This window comes from Panthera uncia, chromosome A2 (assembly GCF_023721935.1).
Source record: "Panthera uncia isolate 11264 chromosome A2, Puncia_PCG_1.0, whole genome shotgun sequence".
Lineage (NCBI taxonomy): Eukaryota > Metazoa > Chordata > Mammalia > Carnivora > Felidae > Panthera > Panthera uncia.
The window spans coordinates 28,653,741-28,673,447 of NC_064816.1; the positions used below are offsets into that span (position 1 = coordinate 28,653,741).

Genomic DNA, 19,707 nt, shown 5'->3' on the forward strand with positions numbered 1-19,707 from the left:
TATTTTTAGTAATCTCTGTACTCAACGTGGGGCTCCAACTCATGACCCCAAGATCAAGGGTCTCATGCTTTTCCGACTGAGCCAGCCAGGTGACTTTGTGAAAAGGATTTTTGAGACTAGTTTCTGAGATGTTTGCCAAGTATCCTTGAAAAGGTGATATTGCTCATGTATGCCAAAATTTAAACTCAAACAGCCCATATCATTAAAGACACAGGATTTGTGTAGGTGGACGTATCACCTAGAGAAGGTCTTCTTAACCTCCACACTACTAGCATTTTGAGCTGGACACTTCTGTGTCGTGGGGGGCTGTCCTGTGCGTTGTAGGATGTTTAGAAACATCCCTGATCTCTCCCCACTAGATGCTAAAAGCACTTTCCCATTTGTGAGAGCAAAACATTTCCAGAAAATGCTGAATGCTCCCTGTGGGGCAAAATCACCTGTGGATGAGTGGGACATTGACTTAGTGCTCCCTAAAACTAGTGGGGTACCTAATAACTGGATTTTTTTTTATTTCATAGTATAGTTTCCTAGACCAAATAATGAATTTTGTGGGCAAAAAGGAGTGATAATTATCTTCCTTAAAAAGTGATTTAGAGAATTTCATTAAAAAACTCATTCATTAAAAAAACTCATTCATTAAAAAACTTACCTTTACATTAAAAAAAATTTTTTTTAACATTTATTTATTTTTGAGCAGGGAAGGGGCAGAGAGAGGGAGAGATAATTTGAAGCAGGCTCCAGGCTCTGAGCTGTCAGCACAGAGCCCGACGCGGGGCTCAAACCGATGAACTGTGAGATCATGACCCAAGCCAAAGTCAGGAGCTTAACCAACTGAGCCACCCAGGAACCCCTACATATTACTTGTTCTTAAAAAAATTATTTTTACACCAAAAATGAGAGGGGCTTTTATATCCTGGTTGGCATACAGGTCCGGGAATTAACAACACCCTCATCCTCTCACCCTGGCAAGCCCTGGAGGATTGTTGGTGTAACTGGAGTTGTACCAGTATGTATGGATGGTTGGAGTAAAAACTTTTGCCAAATGCAGTCAAGGGAGCCCAACATAGCAAGTGATATTGGCGTTGTAAGCCTTCTGATACGGGGATATTCACAAAGGAGGCGAATCACTAGACTCTATTAACTGGATTTTTATTCACTTGGCAAGAGTTTAAGAGAAGAACAAGAGGCTATTAACTGTTCTCTTCTCAACTGGGAATTTGGAATGAATGAAGTATTCAAGTTGAGCCTTCTTTTCAGGTTTTTGGACACACAGAGATAACTTGTAGCCACCTGGTAGAAGCAATGACTTTTTTTTTTTTTTTTTAAACCAAGGTCTGGGTGGAATTATAACAAGAAAAGCAATTAGGGAGGCCAAAGCAGGAATCTGTACTGCTGATCTAACACACTGCTCCAGATCCTTCTGCCAGCTCTGAGTGGACTATTCTGGGGGAGACAGTAGGAGGGTGAGGAGTTGTAGATGGCTCACAGCTTTTCCTGTAGATGCATGAAGCCCCCCAAACATAATCTACTTCTGGGACTGGCACAGCTCCCAAGCAAACTCCCGGGGTTGACAAATGGACTCTTGGTTGTTGTTACTATAACATATTCACCGTGTATGTGGTGGCGGCGGCTGGGGGACATCTGACATAGAGAAAGCAAGGGCTCCCTGCACGCACTGCGCACCAACTCCTTTTCTGGTTCGTCCAGATCGGTGGCTCTCAAATGGGGGTGATTCCCTTCCCCACTCCCCGCAAGGACACATTTGGCCATGTCTGGAGACATTTTTGGTCACTACAACTGAGAGGGGGTTGCTACTGGCATCTAGTGGGTGGAAGCTGGGATGTTGCTCAACATTCCTCAGGAGACAGACTAGCATCTAGCAACATACAGTCACTTGCCTCCCAGTGCCACTCGTGCCACGGGGGACAACTTGGTTCCAGGTATGTTTCTAAAACTGAGGGTTGTGACCTATTAGTATGTGATAAAATCGGTTTATTGGTTCCCACCACCCATTCTGAAAGATGGAATAGAAAATATCAGACTGTATCACATAGAGGGTCAATATTGTTGCATGAACTTTTGTTCTCTCTCTCTGTGTGTTCAGGTACTGGGCTGAAATGTTTCTTACTGTGAGTTGTGAGAAAATAAGGTAGGAAGTCACTGATCTTCCCCAGTACTTCTCAAACTTTAATGTGCATTTGAATCAACAGAGGATCTTGCTAAAATGCAGATTCAGATTCATCTGGGCTGGGGTTACGACTGCGATTCTGCACCTCTTACAAACTCGCAGGTGAGGCCAACGTTGACGGTCCATGAACAGCACTAGAGGACATTTTAAATTCATTCATTAAAAAAAAGTATTACAGCAAGTGACTAGGACTCTGGGTATAAAGAGACAGTGAAATCTTTTGATAGTAGCCTTTTCAGAACCCGGCAGGGAGAAAAATCGTTGGTTAATTAATGGGAAGTATTTAAGGATTTAGTACATCTCGTATCTTACAACGCAGTGTGATAATATTTGTTCCACAAAATGTGCCTTGGCTACTCTGTGTGTTTGTGTGTGTGTGTGTGTGTGTGTGCCCGCATGCGCGCACATGTGTGGTGTGTGTAAGAGTCTGTCGCTTACTGCCTCCATGCCATAAGTCTGCCATAAGAAAAAAAAAGCCCCGTTTCTAAGACACAAAAGTATTGTGTGGGTCATGTTAGCAAGGATCCATGACCTTAATATAACAGAGCAATCAGCCTGGCGTCTTAGAATGATTATGGGAACATTCTTCTCTGGAAAAGAAAACAAATTAACTGTATTCACCAAATGTCTCCTGGAACACAGAAAGCTGTTCTGATAAAGACACTTAGCAAAACTCTTCCCTGAACACAAGCTCCAGGGAAAATTCAAGACTGGTTTTATGTAAGGTTTGCCGAAAAGTAAATGAGACCTATTTCTATGAATGGCTTCAGGAAGCAGCTAGATTAGAAAAGAACTCCTTGAAGACCTGCACTGAAATATAAATCTGTAAGGATGATGCTAACAAAAGCATAAGCAATTACTTTTGGATAGTAATAATCCACTTGACACAATTAATCCAAATAATCCAAATCTATTAATGCCCCTTTATCTTTTCTGCATGCAGGACCGCTGAAACCCTCCACCCAGGCATGGCGAGACGCATTCCTATGTCCATGTGGAATGGAAATGTGTTTCTATATCTAAGACTCCAAAAGAAAAATAATTAATTGTTATCATTTACTTGTTATGCTGAAGGCCATGCGGCAAGAGACGATTCATACTTGAATAGGAGAGTCATGGCAAGAGGGCATCAGAGCCCTCAAAACATTCTTCTGTCCACCCCCTTCCACCCTAATAGAGCTTGCTTCCTGTCGTCTCAAAGGTTAAAATTTCTAGTGTTAGTGCCTTCTTCTTTTGGCTAAATAGTTTGTTAAAATTGCAAATATCCCAACAAAGGGAGCACTAACTCTTTACCGGAACAGAGGAAGAAATAGCAAATCTGTCAGAGGCACATTTGGATGGTGGGAGGTAGGAAAATCTAGAAGACATTGGGGCACTTTGAGGGGCACTGGAGGAGTAAAGTCATGAAGATGAACTTGGAGTGTTCTAGAGTTCCCACTGGGAGGCTCTTGGGTCTGAGGTTCACGTCCACGATCTCAAATCCTGATCGTGTGTGTGTGTGTGTGTGTGCGCGCGCGTGGATGGTAATTATAATAATGTTGCAAATCAAGGTGAGAGGAATAGGCCCTCTACTCCTCATTTCTCTCTGACTCTGTGTCCAGTTTCCATAATCTTCGTGGGTAGGGACTCTCCTCTGCAGCTCTGCTGTAAGGCTCAGGACAAGGCTGCATTGTGAAGAATTTATTTCGGGGTTCAAAATCAGGTGGAAAAAAAAAAAACAATTGTTTCTCCTTTCCTGACTGCTTTTCCTAGTACATTTCAGATTTGTTTTTCTTTCCAATATATATATCATCACACAGATTCTAAAGGATGTCCTTATAGACTGGACTATATGCTCTTTAGCCTCATAATTGAGGATGACAAGGACAAGGCCACAGTTCAATTAAAATTTGATCTGAAGAGTATTGAAAGCTCAGCCTCTGACTGATTTGGATGGCTTAATTTCAGATTGATAACCTCAGGGAAAATCCTAGCAGAATTAACGAAGGAACCTTCCTCAGGGTCTGGAGGCACGCATGTCAGTTAGTGGTCCAGGATTACACCGAAGAAGTCACAGGGACACAAAAAATACTGGACCATGGACCCTGGATTTACCACCCCGCTCACATATCTCTGACTTCATACATCAAATAAAATCCCTGTAGCTCCTCACATAGCCAACTTGCATCCGGGCCTCTGACAATTTCTTGCTGTTTAACTGCTTTTGTTTTTGTTTTTCAGAACCAGCTTCAAAAATTCTCCTTATACAAAGAACAGCTTTAAAAATCCTTGGTTGAATTATGTTGAGATACTAATTTATGTCTAAAAGAAATACTTGGTTGAATTCAGCTAGATTTTTTTTTTCCTCCTTAAATCAGTTCTATGTTTAGCTAGTAATAAACTCCTCCAGTCTGCAGAACAATTGGCAGGGCGGTCCCTTTAACAAGTCAGGGCCACGAGAAAAGGGCCAGTGCGGATAAGAAGGAGTTTAAAGTGCATCACCACCAGATGTGATATGCAGCCCTGTATCTGATCCTGGTTTGCACAAACCAGATGTCAAGAATATTTTGGGGACAGGAGGGGGATTCTGAATATGTACAGTGCATTAGAAGAACATTTATAGAGCAATTTTTGCCTACTTATTTTGTTAAAAAAACAACAACAACAAAACCATAATGTATATAAGCACTTTGAAAAAGATCCCAAAGAATAAACACTCAAGTAATGATCTCTGGGTGCGGGGGACACAGCATTTTCTTATTTTTGCTTAGCTGTATTTTCTAAAAGTCTCCGATGCACATTTATTGCATCTGTAACAATAAAAGGGATTAGTCATTCCTCCATGCTCTAAAAAAAAACTCTTCATGTTCAGAAGGTCAAATCTGATTAATATGCCAACGCAGTATGGTTTTGTTTAGGGGGTAGGGCTCAGTCATTTTAAAATCACTTAAAAGAACCAAGAATTCTATCAGATGATAATGCTGATGATAAAAGGCTTCTTGAATGTCTGACTAGGCCAGTCCATAGACATTACGTTATTTTGTCCTCACAACTACTGTAAGAAGTCAGTTTCGTTACAGATGGGGAAACTGAGGCCCAAAGCAGCTAACGAAGTCACCTGAAGCTAGCTCAGCCACGGCAAAACCAGGATTCCTACTCCTGCCTGGCTCACTTCAAAGCCCCAGTCCCGACTTCCATTGTTCTGCCGGTTTCAGCACTATGTTTACCCAAAGTAGAATGGTACCGGGCTACTGTATATCAAGCAATTCTAAGCAAGTTTGGGGTTAACATCTTTCGACGGATACGGAGTGTTGTTCGACAAGACAAGAAGAGATCTGGGAAAAGCGGTTCCATTTCAGTGATGACAATGGAGATGTGGACGTGACGATGATGGTGGTGGTGGCGGCTAACACTTACCAAATGCTCGCCCAGGGCCCGACGCTTGCAGCTGTACACGGCATTTCACCCCCATAACAACTCCGCAAGAAGGTTCTGCTTACTTTCATCTCTGTTACATAGATGAATCGGCTGGAGCTCTGAGAGATTAAATGCCTTACTGAAGGTCACCCAGCTTGTGAGGATCAGGGATGAAGTCTGAAGGCTCCGCATCACGGCCCATGATCACTACACCGTAGCTCTTATTCGGGGCAGTCAAACCTGCTTACTGCTTGTGGAGGAGAGAACCCACTATCTCAGTGCCCAGACGCCATATGCCTTGCCGCTCCCCACACTGTACCTTTGGAAGTACGTTTCCCTCACCTGGACAGCCGGTGATACACCTTACATACCTAACAGAATAACATAATGCTTCCTTAGAGTCTATTCAGCCCTTACTTCCTTGAGCAGGATGACTCCTAGTTGGATTGATATCTGTTCACAAACATAGTGCTTGTGTAATTTAATAAGGTTATTGAAATAGGGTTATCTGTGGTTTCCTATGTAAATATAGCAAATGCGTTTTAATAGGCAAAGGTTTCATTTTGCAAATTACCCCTTTAATGGGAAATATTCACACTCAATTATTGTGCTGACACAGAAAGTAGACAAATATCCAATTTGATAATGGAACAGCAAATCTGTGCAAAGGCAAAGAGCACAGAGCAGCGGCCCCATCCGATCCTGACCGCACTGTCTGATTAAGTGCTCACGAGGCGGGTTTGGTAAGGGGCCCTTTCCTGATCTGATAACTGCCAGAGAGAAGCCAAAAGCAGAGTCAATCTGCAAATACTTAATCCTCCAGAAGGCAGATTAAGTGTATAATTGACCTATATAATCCATGTATCATCCCCAGTCAAATGTTCGCCGGGCCTGGTTCACAACGGCACGGGGGGCCTGAGGAACGCCAGTGCGGATCGGGCATTACCACCAACGTGGATGCCTTCCAAGTTCGAGATGGTTTTTTAATCACTCATCTCCGAGCCTGTGAGGTTTAAGCAGATGAATTCACCCTAAGCACATCTCTTTTAATCCCGATTTTCTTCTCAGTCTGTGTCTTCAAGAAGTACAAGGAGGAAAGAAAATAAATTAATTTTTGTTTAGACCTTGAAATCTTAGGTGCTTCTCCTGATGATCTGATCTCTAATTTCAAAAAGCATGTTTTTGTTTTGGGGGAAGATATTGAATTAATCACCCAAGTGGGGGGGTGTGGGGGGAGCCATCTGCATGATTTATGGACACTCAAGCTTTAAATCACTGTCTTCAAGCTATTTCTTGGGTTTGTGCATTTCTCCTCAGCAGCTGCTTTAGGAATATGGAGATTATTTCGTATCTATGTTTTATATTTTCTTTAAAAGTCAGCAATAATTTTCCAGGAGGCCAAGCTTCCATTGGAGTCTGACAGCAATCTGATTCTCCTTTAAAAATTCAGCATCTTTAATATAATTTAAATTCATTGCTGTTTTAGGTATTGGAATATTCTCTTGCTTTAAATCGCCCAATCTTTTGTTTTGAAATATTTTAAACTGTTATTTTGCAGCAACTGAAACCAGTTTAAAATCATATGTCCTACTTTTAGGAAAATTACAAAAATGCAGATGAAATGTATAGTTGTACATCTGAAATAGTATGGGAGGCTGCATGAGGATTCTTTTCCAATCAGTCCTTGATTTGCTTTTTGTTTTAATTTCTTAAAGCTTATTTATTTTTGAGAGAGAGAGAGAGACAGAGAGAGAGAGAGAGAGAGAGACAGAGTGTGAGCAGGGGAGGGGCAGAGAGAGAGAGGAGACACAAAATCTGAAGCAGGCTCCAGGCTCTGAGCTGTCAGCGCAGAGCCCGATGTGGGGCTCGAACCCATGAGCCGTGAGATCATGACCTGAGCTGGAGTCAGACGCCTAACTGACTGAGCCACCCCGACGCCCCAAACAGTACTTAATTTTGGACGGGTTAGTTTTTTTCTTAGGTGCATGACTAAAAAAGTTGATAGTATTTAACAGAATCTGGACAGTGCAAATCAATTACTAATAAACAGGGAAACTTTCACTGCATTAGAAAACCTGGTTAGGCAACGTTATGTCTGATGTATCGCTTCAATAAGCCTAGAGAATGCCTGTTTAAAAAAAATGTTGGTGAAGAAGAATTTGGAACACTGTTCTTAAGTTACATAATAAAATAGATAAAAATGCAGAACATTAAATATAGAGCCCCAAATGCTATGCCGATAATCTCCCACAAGCACCCAATTCCAGCCAAAAGTACAATGACAAGGCAGAGAGAAAGCTAGATCAGAGGGAGCCCGGTTAAAACGGAAGATGCACTCATTAAATGACCCACTATTAGTCCAAATATTCTCAGATGCAAACACACACTAATGCCATCCAGCCTTTTCTACAAGGCACATTCATAAAGGCAAAACCAAAAAATCAAAACAACAACAAAAAAACCGCGTCACAAAACTAAATAGCAAGAACTTAAAGGACTTTTCAGGTAAATAAAACTGAGACTTTGAAACACAGCTGAAAGCACAACAGGAGCTCTGAGACATGCCTCTGAATGACAGATGCCAGCAGGAACTAAAAACCAGAGAATGACACCACAGTCAGAATCAACAACCCCCAAACAGCAAACAATCTCGGAGATCTATATTTTTTTCCTCGTTCAAAATGCTAATTTTCTATTATTCATTTCTGCCATTTATCAAAATGCAACAATTTGGAAGAGCAACCTCTCAGATCAACAAGTTTTTCTCCATAGATTTCTGCCAATTGTTTAGAAACCTGCCCCAGGACCACCATCAGTAAGTAACAGAGTTTAAAGAACAAGTTCACTGTGGCAAGAAATTGAGGGTGGTCGGTTTCAGAGACCTTCTGCCTTAACATTTGCTTCCCCTTGTTTAGCTCAGTGGACACGAGAGCCTTGCAGAGCGTATATGCAAAGACATAAACACCATGCTTGAGGAAACAGAAGCCGAAAATAATCAAACATGTTGGTAATCTGATGTTTTGCTGCTAGATTATAGAAAAACAGTAAGTACTGAATTAAATTACCGAGACTGCATGGTAATGAAGCTTTTTGAGAAGCTCTGGGTTTTTCAAATGACAACTGTTTTAAATCCATGACAGATTCAATAACTTTTTTTGCACTACATCAGTTAGGTTGCTTAGCACCGATATTCTGTAAATTAGGGGAGCAGGTTATTTGGAAATTAAGAAAGTAAAAGGCAAGAGATTTATTAGCTCCAGATAAGCTATTGAAAAAAAATTTTTTCCCACAGGGGTGGGAGTGAGGTTCAGCGAATGATTGTAATGGTGAAGTCTTTAAAATCAGGTACTCTGGGGAGTGAAACTAAGACTCCCTCAGGAAACACGATTAGCACACTATGAGACTAAATTGTGAGGATTCTCACAGAATTAAGGAGGCTGTCTTACACCGTCATCAGTGTAATTCGACAAGGGGCTACAAATACTTGCGAGTTTTTGAATGACCCTCAGCATAATTTACTTTCTGAGCAGCATATTCTTAGTAAATGTGTCTTTTCATTATTAATTCACACTAAAAGCCAGAGGGCTTGAATTTGACTGTCTTCTACAATGGCCGGACAAGTCTAGCTTTACCATCTGTGTTAGCCAAGGCTCCACTCTTATTTTCGAATAACAATTCAGTTGCACTTTCCTTAAAAAAAAAAAAAAAAAAAAAAAGCCACAGAAAAGGACAATTTGTCTTGTTGCCTTCAACAAGGCTACCTTAAAATTTTTTGTGCCCCTTGTCATTTTAATAAAAAAAAAAAAAGAAGAGGTGGCTTATCTGTGAGGAAGCGACAGGCTAAGCTGCAGATCAAACATCAAATTCAGTACGAGATGTTTTAAAGTGTTAGAGAGCACAAGGTTATTCGCACACACGCTCGCACAGGAACGCACACGCACACACACGCGAGGGCCACACAAAACTGAGAATCAGAAGATACTGATCAAAGGAAAACAAAACAAAACAAAAAAGGCAACCTAGGCATTGAAAAGAACAATCCACAGGCTTCTTGAAAATTTGCGGTTTGGAATTTAATTCAGTGGAGATGGGCAGACTGTCCGCACTCCTAACTGCCATCTGAGGCTGCTGCCTGTCTCTGTTTTCAATGCCTATTGGATGGGTGATTGTGCCCTGGGCATTCTAGGCTCAGTACTTTCGTAAAGGCACACATGCAGAGAAGGGAGAGAACCCGCTGGTGAGTTTTATGTATGTATGAGGCATTCTCAGTGGATGTGGGTCATGCTAGAAGATGTACACAGGAAGATTATTTGATTCTAATTCATGCCACTTGATATAATGTGATAAAACATTTGACATGAGAGATAAGTTCCATTTTAATCCGAGAGAGAGGACGGGTGGGAATTAAAAAGTAAGAAAGGTTTTCTCGAGGAAAGGTGATGCAGAGGAAAGAGCGATATTGAGCACAGAGAGGGGATGATTGGAAAAGAAAAAAAGGAAGGAGCCTTTTCAACACACGAGGAAAGCAAATGAGCTGGAAGACAAAGCATATAAAAGTCAGAAGCTGGAGAATCCTGAGCACTGCCAACAATGAGCTCACTTAGCTATGGAACAAAAACACGCGCGCACACACACGCACAAACTCAATGTAAATTGCTGAACACAATCACAGAAAAAATATAGAAACACGGATTCCATAGTAGACCAAAACATTAATGTTCAGGCTGGCACTAAAAATATACGAAAACCTGGACAGAAGGAGCTCACGCTTCACGAGACAGAAGTAGGCTGCACAATTAGAGCCACACGGAGACAAGTACGTCAGCTTCCATGCACTCTGGCCGGGTCTACACTGGCAAATTCAGTGGAAACTTGAAGCAAAATATCTGGCTAAATTAGGCAGCCCCATCTGCTTTGGCCTGAAAGAGGCAGGCAGTTTGAGACCAAAGCAGATTCCTTTTTTTTCCCCCCCTTCTTTTTGCCTCAGTGGCTTGCTTTGGAAGTGCAGATGTAGTCACAATGGAAATAAGACTGCTTGATAGCTATTAATCCTCAGAAATCTGCATTTTCTCCAGTTCGGTCTGGGTCGGGCAGCCTGATATACCTGCTCTTTGTATAGTCGCTTCTTCTCCCGAGTTTTCAAGTGGGTGGGTGGGCAGGGGGCGCCCCGGTTTAAAACCGCACTGGCTGAACAAGTCTAGCACAAGAGTTTGCCCAAAGCCAGGGCTAACGAAGCATTTCCAGGCTTCCAGAAACGGAGCTCTCTTGGAAGGGTAACAATGCACCGTACTGTACGTCTGCAAGCCACGGCTGGGGTCAGGGAGGCACCACCCCCAGGAGAGGGAGCCGGTGTCAGCCTCCCCGACGACAACACATCCCTAAAGCAAGGCCAGATTGCGAGGAGGACCATGACCAAGAAAGGTCTCTGCCAGTTACAGAAAAGCTGCCTCACAAGCTTCGTGCAGAAACGAGGCTGCTTGCTGAGAGAGGCTGTGCGTCGTCCTACGTATCACACAGATTGGGACTGAGACACGGCCACGCCAGAGTGGGTTCGGAACAGACACACGACAGATAAGAGCCTAAGGCAGAGGGAAAGGAAAAGACACTGCTCGAATCAGGACCAATCCATTTTCTCAAAATGTGACTTATCCTCCTGTCTCTTATTTTGTCACATTTTGGAGGGTCTCCTCCTTGGTCTTCAAGGAGGAGAAGGCATTTACTTACATCAAATAACCTTTCTATATACATCTCCTCATTGACCTTATCACGGAGGACATCCTGAGAGTGACGGACGAAAGTCACATAGGCGTCGGCCACGTCCATCCCGGGTTTCTGCAAAGAAACAGGAAAACATGAAAATGGAATTTTCAGACAGTGACTTCCTCGGTGACTCATGCATTTCAGTCTCCCCACCCCACCCTACCCCACCCCACACTGCCTGTGCTGGAATTTGAAGCTATTCATAATATACTGTAGAGCTATCCACAGCCTGGACTGCTAAGAACTGATATTTGAGCCTCCTGCTCTTTCCAGGAATCAAACCTGGCTAAGAAAGGGAGCTGGGATTACACGGTTTTACAGTTATTTTTTAAGCTATTAATTTCTTTTTCTGCTATAGATACTATAACAGATAAATCATCACTGGATAACCCAGAGACATCCTCTGGCTTTTCTTTGGATTGAAATCCCCATTTAAGAATACCCAAACAGACTCTGTCTTCCACTGTCTGTCCTTAATATAACATTGGAAAGGTGACAGCCTTCCTCGATCTTTTTTTCTTCTTTAAAAAATGGAGAAAATGCTAAGTAAAGAAATTATATTTTAGCGTACATCTCCTCCTACTGAAGCCACATTTTTTTTTGGGTGGGTGGGTGGGTGGGGAGGAACACTTTAACCTGAGTATGTAGTGAATATTTCCTAATCAGTTTACTCAGAGGAGACATTCAACCTCTTATCTGTCTTTGCTTCCCAGCGCAGCCTTATGGCCCCCAAATTTTAAAAAGCGGGAATTGAGGAGGAGGACGAAGGACGTGATTTTTAAATAAATTAGATTTTCTGGAAAGGTAAGCAGGTGGTTCATCCAGAGTTAAGAAATAATTTATTGTGAGAAAATACTAATAAAAAAAAAAAAGAGAGGCTCGGGGTGCACACTGCTTGAGATGTCGCAATCAAAGATACGTCCAAAGAAACCTATTAAAACAATATAATATGGGTCATCAGGAGAGCTGCAACAAACGGCTTAAATTTCCACAGTAGACATGTATGTTTGCTAATAACTAAACAAGATTAGTTTTCATTACTGTGATTTACCTTAGATCACAAAGTATCATTTCTCTACAAGACGGGACTGTCAGCCACTGCAAATTGAAGTTAGTTAACACTTCTGTGTAATTTCCAGGGTGAAAATGAGGAAGGTTTGGAAACAGTAGGACTGTATTTCTTTTTTTTTTTCATGATACAAAGCAAACAATTATCAAGGAAAGGGCCAATGCTTGGCCCCTGGGATGCTAGTAACATTTCTTAACACCTGCTGGAACAATGACAAGGTATTAATTTGAAAAACAATGAGGACAATCCAAAGCCACAGTAGTCAACTGTTACACTTTCAAGCAATTTTCAGTGAATGGATTGAGCAGGTTCCGTGATGGTCCTATAATTGTTGCAGTTTTATGATATGAAACAATAGAGGTTCTCCAATGAGATGTAAGTGATACATATCAGTTCTAAACTGGCACCTCGCTAGGCTCCTTCTCTCCCTTTGGCAGCCGCACATCAAAGGGCATTCTCAGTAGGGATGGGGACCCCCCCCCCCCCTACTTGGGGGACTTGAGAAACTTATTAGTATTGTTTCCATTTCTTCCCTGGTGATCCTGGAGGCAGATATGGCCTTTTCCTGGACTCATGCAGCCACCTTAGAGCTAAGATTCAAAGCTCAATTCAGCAGCCCTGTTAGTAACCGGCAACGTTAGTAACCTATAAGAATGGTTATTTTCACCCACTCCTTCTCTTTCCACAAAATTTGCTGTCGTCAAAGGGCGTTTCATTTAAGTTTTAAAAACTTTGACCAAAAAAAAAAAAAATCAGGGTGGTTTATCTTACCTAGGTAGTTAAAAAGCTCCATGCATGGTTCTCTACCTTTTGACCCTTCTTTTTCTTCATCACGTGTACCAGTAGCTGACATTTACTATATATCTGCTTGTTTGCTCTCACTAGAACATAACTCCACAAATATAGGGGTTTATTTGATCTATTTTCTATTGTATCCTCAGCACACAGAATGATGCCTGGCACAGAGTAGGTGCTCAGTAAATATATGCTGAATGAACAAACCCGTGAATGAATAAGCCCCTTCCCCACATCTTTTTTTTTTTTTTTTTTTTTTTAGCTCTCTAGTCACACTACCTGGATTTTTATTATATTCCCCCACCAACTGGAACTTGTGAACATCATTTAAATTTCTCTGGGTCTTAGTTACACCATCTGTAAAATGGGATTAATAATAGCTCTCCTACTTACCTTCAAGGGTTGTTATAAAATAATGTAGGTCAAGATACCATAAAAGCCATAAATTGATATACAAACATGAGCCACTATGATTCTGTTCCCCCACCCTGCCCCACAATGTTGTATCACTTCATAGCCTTACCTACCTTTGGAATCTACTTTGGAACCAAGAAAAAAACCGGGGCTTGAGAGAAACCAACATCAAAATAAAGACGATACAGTCTCTGTGTGCCAATGTATACAGTTTCCTTATGATAGAGTCCCCAGGCCTCCACTCACCACCTTCTTCCTTTCTCACCAGCTTTACATCCAAAGCCAACAAGTTTGTCTCCCTTCCTTCAGTGGACCAGGAAGGGGCAACTGTTTGAAACGGGTGGGCTGATAACAGAGTGCCATCACTTTTCCTGATGCCCTTAGCAAACGGCAGCACCAGACAGGTAGACCCAGCAACCACTGGGGTCTGGGACTATCAAGGGCAGAGGTAAGCCGCCTCTATACCTCTGGAGGCCCTGTGGGTAGCAGGTCACTACGTGGCTACGGGGGAAAGACAGTCACAGTGGTGATCCTTTGTCATTGAGGGAGGGTTGAAGTACAGTTTTCTGTTTACACAGGCAGAGAAGGATGTGTAATGAAGTCTAGGTAGATTTCCAACCAAAATGGTTAAAAGAAAGACTGTTCACAGATAAGCTAACTTGCAGTTGTACATGGAAAATATTCTTGGCTAAATGACTGATGCTATTAGATAAATGAGGCTTTATACCATATTGCTTTCCCTTCCTTCCTTTCTTTCTTTTCTTTTCTTTTTTTTTTTTTTAACATTTATTCACCTTTGAGAGACAGAGACACAGCATGAGTGTGGGGAGGGGCAGAGAGAGAGGGAGACACAGAATCCGAAGCAGGCTCCTGGCTCTGAGCTGTCAGCACAGGGCCGGATGAGGGGCTCAAACCCACAAACCATGAGGCCGCTTGACTGAGCCACCCAGGCGCCCCTATACCATATTGCTTTCTAAACACAGTGGGGAAAGCTTCAGATGATGGTGTTTAGTATCGTACATTGTTTATTTCAAATATGGCTTGGACAGGCCGAGGATGGAGATTTTAGCAAACGTATGAAACAAACAAATAATCTCCGTATAGTTGACTCCCTCCACCTGTGGAAGGTATCATTTGTGAAGAAGCCACTCTGTGGCTTAGGAAAAATAGGACATTTTAATCATAGCTTGCCCCTACCAGGTACTTCTGAGCTTGAAAACAAATTCAAATTTTCAGTAACTTAAGCAAGCCCTAATTAGAAATGCAAATCTGGAGGCGCCTGGGTGGCTTGGTCGGTTAAGCGTCCGACTTCGGCTCAGGTCATGATCTCACGGTCCGTGAGTTCGAGCCCCCGAGTCGGGCTCTGTGCTGACAGCTCAGAGCCCAGGGCCTGTTTCAGATTCTGTGTCTCCCTCTCTCTCTGCCCCTCCCCTGTTCATGCTCTGTCTCTCTGTCTCAAAAATAAATAAACGTTAAAAAAAAATTTTTTTAAAGAAATGCAAATCTGTCATGTATATTCGGAAGGGTCAAATACTACATCTAAGACAAAGAGATATGCTTTGGGGATTACACAATGTTTTGAACGACTGGTAACAGCACTTCTCTCCATTAGTGCGGATGATTAAGAGACAAATCTCTAATGCAACTAACTACTAGTCCCTACAAGGAACTAAACCAATAAACCATGTGCCAAAAACCTCACAGGGCAACACAGATGAACTCGGAGACTTCAGAGCCAGAAACACCTCGGAAGATGATTTCACCCAGAGTTCTTAACCCTGGCTGCAAATGAGAAGGATCTGGGGAGCTTTGGGCAATACTATCACCAAGACCCCTCACTCCAGAAATTGTTTTAATTTGGCAAGCAACCTGGTGCTAATGCTCGTAAGGGCCCCCCAGGTGTTTCCAATATGTAGCCAAGGTCCAGACTCATGGGTTTAGCCCACTGGTTCCCAAACCTGCACTCTCCCAGATCAGCTCTTTGGAAAGAGATTTCCAGGCTCCACACTCCTCCCCCCCCTCCCCTCGAACTATTGAAGCAGAATCTCTGGACACAAGGGGCCTGAAATCTCTACTTAAAAAAAACAAAAGACAACCCCCCTCCCCAAACACTGCCAAGTATTAACGCTGCACATTCTGGGGTGAGGACACGTGATTTAATAGGTGATCGTCCCCGGTGTGCCAGGACACTGGCTCTTCAAAACAGAAGACAGAAACAACAGAACAAAACAGGAAACCTTGACTGGTTACGCCTGCCAATCTCCACGGTGTAACTATTCCCTCCTTGGCTGAGTTCAAGCTACCCACGTGCCCCGACTGAAGGCAGAGTTGGAAAAACATGCACACAACGGACTCCTGGAAGGCAGGGCTAGCAGGCTTTCCGGAGTCAAACTGCTGGCACTTAAACCCTCACACCCTGATTTACTAGCAGGTGATGCTGGACTTGCTCTTAACCTCCCTGTGCCTCACTTTCCTCACCTGTGAAGGAGGGTGATCCCATTCCCCTCTCATAGGGTTGTTTGGAAAAGCACACGATTACTGTAATTTACCACATGTAAACATGCACAGACAGTACGCCTGTGTATCCTGTGCTATTATTTTCCATAACATTGTTTATTTACTAAAACACAATATTCTTGCTATGATATTATGTGCTATAAAAATAGATGTTAATCAACTTGATTTTAAAGGGTATCTTTGTCCTGAGCCATAACAATTGGTGAAATCATGGGTTTGATGTGCTAACCACATTTTTTTCTAATATTCCTTAAATAATTACTCAATTATCCCAATAAAGATGTCAGTCTATGCACGAACTAAAATCATCTTGCAGATGGCATAGTGTTTAAGGGGACTGGTTTAAATCTCAGCTCTGCCACTTACCAGCGGTGGGACCCTGAGCAAATTACCATCTCTGTGCCTCAGTTTCCTCATCTTTAAACATTTGAAGTGCTTACCTTAGAACAGTGCTTAGCACACAGGGAATGCTTTATGAGGCTTGGCTGCAATTGCAATTATTATTATATTATGTATCAGCAGTGGCAAATGTACCACAGTTTGGAACACGTTGCATCATTTTCTTCTGTCTCCCTAGAGGGTGCAAATTCTGCTAATTCACTTTTGTTCCCTTTCGTGTAGATGTAGAGCCCTTCCCCCCCCCCCCTTAGTTTTACAATAAATCTAAACCTGGTCTGTAGGAATTAGGTGGAAACCACATGAAATCACTGATGTTTGACTTTTTGGACCCCCTCCCCAAAATAATTTGACCTCCCCAATAACTTCCAGTGATAGCGATGATTGCCAGGTCAAGTTTCTCTGGGTATTTGGAGCTTGCCTGCTGGGCACCTGTTTAAACCTCGCTGGGGAGATCGCCCCTTGACTTGGAGGCCTACAGACACCAGATCTTCAGGCTGGGTGCCTAGAATTTCAATTTCTATTAGGGTTGCAGACCCGTGCAGGTCAGGACTGCTGTCAGCAAATTCATCCTCTCTCCCTGCTCCCCTGTGCAATACAGTGCGAGCACCCCCTTATCCGCCTGCCCAGGGGCTCTGCTCCTGCTGCTGAAATGTCTAGGGAGTGCCAGGTATAGTGCTGAGAGTTCCATACATGTGTGTCATTTAATCTGCACAGCAAACCTGTGACTTGGGTATTATTACCTCTCTTTTAAGGGTGGAGAAATAGGCCCAGAGAATTTGAGTAGTTCGCTCCCTGTGAACTGAAAGTTTATACTTTGGGGCTTGGAAAAATAAATTACTTAACGCCTCTCCTGGCTGCGGTTGTGTGTGAGCTTTTTCTCTTCTCCATTATAAAGACTCTCTACGTGAAGGAGTCTGAGGTCCCTCGATGAGAAGTATTATATAAATTCAAAGCATAATTATTGATTGTACATTCTCTCATTAAACAAACAAAATGTATGCTAATGCTAGATTCACTCCAATTTTCCATTTTGCCATCCTTTGCGAAATAAGCCAATAAACGATTACACACTTAGCTTCCTGGGGAAATGAATTTAAATGTTAATATAAATCCTTTTAGAAAAAAACAAATTTTAACAAATAAGTATTTGAACAAGGAGGGCACTTAACCACGTTCAGAATGAGAAACGTTCAGTACAAGACCCTTGGTGGCTGTTGAGATAAGCTCTCTAAATTTAATATTTTATAATAGACTCACACCTCTTTTGTTAGAAATGGAGAAACAGAATCATTTTCTTTTCCCCTTTATTGGAATATATTTAAATCTCTCCAATTTTATTTTGCTAATAGGCAGGGCAAAGTCTGTCGATAAATGTATCCTGACTTATCACAGGTAATCCCACACTCCAGCATTCATGTGTAGTACTTAACCTCAATTTAAATGTAAATTTTGGGCAACCACAAGTGCTTTATCTGTGAACTTTGAGAGCTCTCTTCATTAATGAGGTCTGCACTAATTATAAGCATTTCTGTAAGATTTCCTTAAAACAATTGCAGAATTGACCCCAAAATGAACAAATTCAGAATTTATTTGTTTAAAAAAAAATACTGGCACCCTTGTGCAAATTTCTAGCTCACGGAGACTCCCAAGGTGTGCATACAGGAGGGGAGGGGAGTAGGCCAGTAGAGAATGAACTGTACCAGAGAAACCCAGGAAAATGAAACGAAAGGCCACTGGGTTTACTCTCAAACAGGATCTCTCTTCTGGATGAAAGAAACGATAACCTCTTTTCATCTAAAACGAAAGTTTTACCATGAAATACTCTTGGCTTCTTTCTGGTGATTCAAGTCAGAAATATGCAATTTAGTAGCAACTAATGAAAACAGCATCATTAAATTTCTCATGAAAGCAAACACATACACGTGCGCGCGCGCACACACACACACACACACACACACACACACAAAAGCAATTTTCGAATACTCACAGGTACATCCACATATTTGGAAGCTGCCTTCACCTAAGGAGGAAAGAAGAGGGCAGAAGTGAGGCTGGTGTTTATGCTTCATTGTCCACAGCTCAGTGCTGTGTCACCATCAGTGAATACAATACACTGGCACACGTAGCTGACCAGGAAACACAGAAAGGTACTAAAAAAAAAAATGTGATGTCTATTCTCTTTCCCAAGCGGTAGCTACCGCTTTGGAGAGAAAGAGAGAAAAGAGAGAGGGAGAGAGAAAAGAGGGAAGAAAGGTAGGCAAAAGGGAGGGGAAAGGAAGGAAAGGAAAGGAAAGGAAGGGAGACAGGAAGAAAGAGAGGGAAAAAGAAAGAAAAAAGAAAAAGGGAAGAAAAGAACAAGAAAAGAAAGAAGAGAAAATAAATGAAAAGAAAAGAGATGAAAGGAAAAGAAAAGAAAAAAGAAAAGGCAAGCAAATATTTACTGATTAGGATCCTGTGGCTGTTGTGGGAATTTTGCATGCTCCTCTGTCCCTTTAAAAAGTAGAAAAGTAGCTAAACCGAAACTGATTAGTGGAGGGCTTGCTAGTCTAGAAAAGCAACTAAGGCTGCTGTTACTTCCTGTATTTTGGGTCTTTTTGTCCTGTGGCCACAGGTTTGTCCTAATGGAACCCTTGAGTTTCAGTTAAGAGTCTTAAAGAGGATGCAGTGTGGTGGGTGGGCATCCTTAACCCAGAGGGTGACAGGTGTCTGTGGGTGGGGTTGAGAGAGTACCAGAACCTCTCAAAGCCCGTCCCAAGGCTGTCGTTGTGTCTCCTGGTTTTAAATACTAAAAACCCCACACAGGAAGAGCAGGAAGTGGTTATGGAATTTATTTTCAGTTTTCAGGGAGAGAGTGCGGTATAGTATCTGAGAGCAAGGAATCTGGAGTCGGGTGTGGGTTCAAATCCCAGCTCTACGACTTACGAGCTGTGTGACCTTCGGCAAATTACTTCATCTCTCTGAGCCTCAGGTACCACATCGGCCAAAGGCAGAGATGCTAATAGATACTTACTTTAGCGGGTGATCTAAAGGTCAATGTACACAAGGTTCTGGGACGTAGTAGGCATGGAACGAATGGTAGGGAAGGTGATCAATTCATAAGCACATCTGGGGGGGGTGCTCTGCGTGCTGTGGGAAGTCAAGAATGGCGAGGTTGGAGGAGTAAAGCCTA

The 19,707-nt window shown here is 42.4% G+C and overlaps 1 protein-coding gene across 13 annotated transcripts in view; it reads right to left on the minus strand.

The window, feature by feature from the left end:
* CADPS (calcium dependent secretion activator) overlaps nucleotides 1-19,707 on the minus strand; it is a 477,475-nt gene that overhangs the window by 28,558 nt on the left and 429,210 nt on the right. For all 13 annotated transcript variants that reach the window (XM_049642654.1, XM_049642655.1, XM_049642657.1 and 10 more), the window contains 2 exons: nucleotides 18,526-18,558; nucleotides 11,309-11,416 (listed from right to left, as the gene is read on the minus strand). In XM_049642654.1, coding sequence (XP_049498611.1) covers nucleotides 11,309-11,416; nucleotides 18,526-18,558 — 141 coding nt within the window. The remainder of the gene's footprint in view (nucleotides 1-11,308; nucleotides 11,417-18,525; nucleotides 18,559-19,707) is intronic.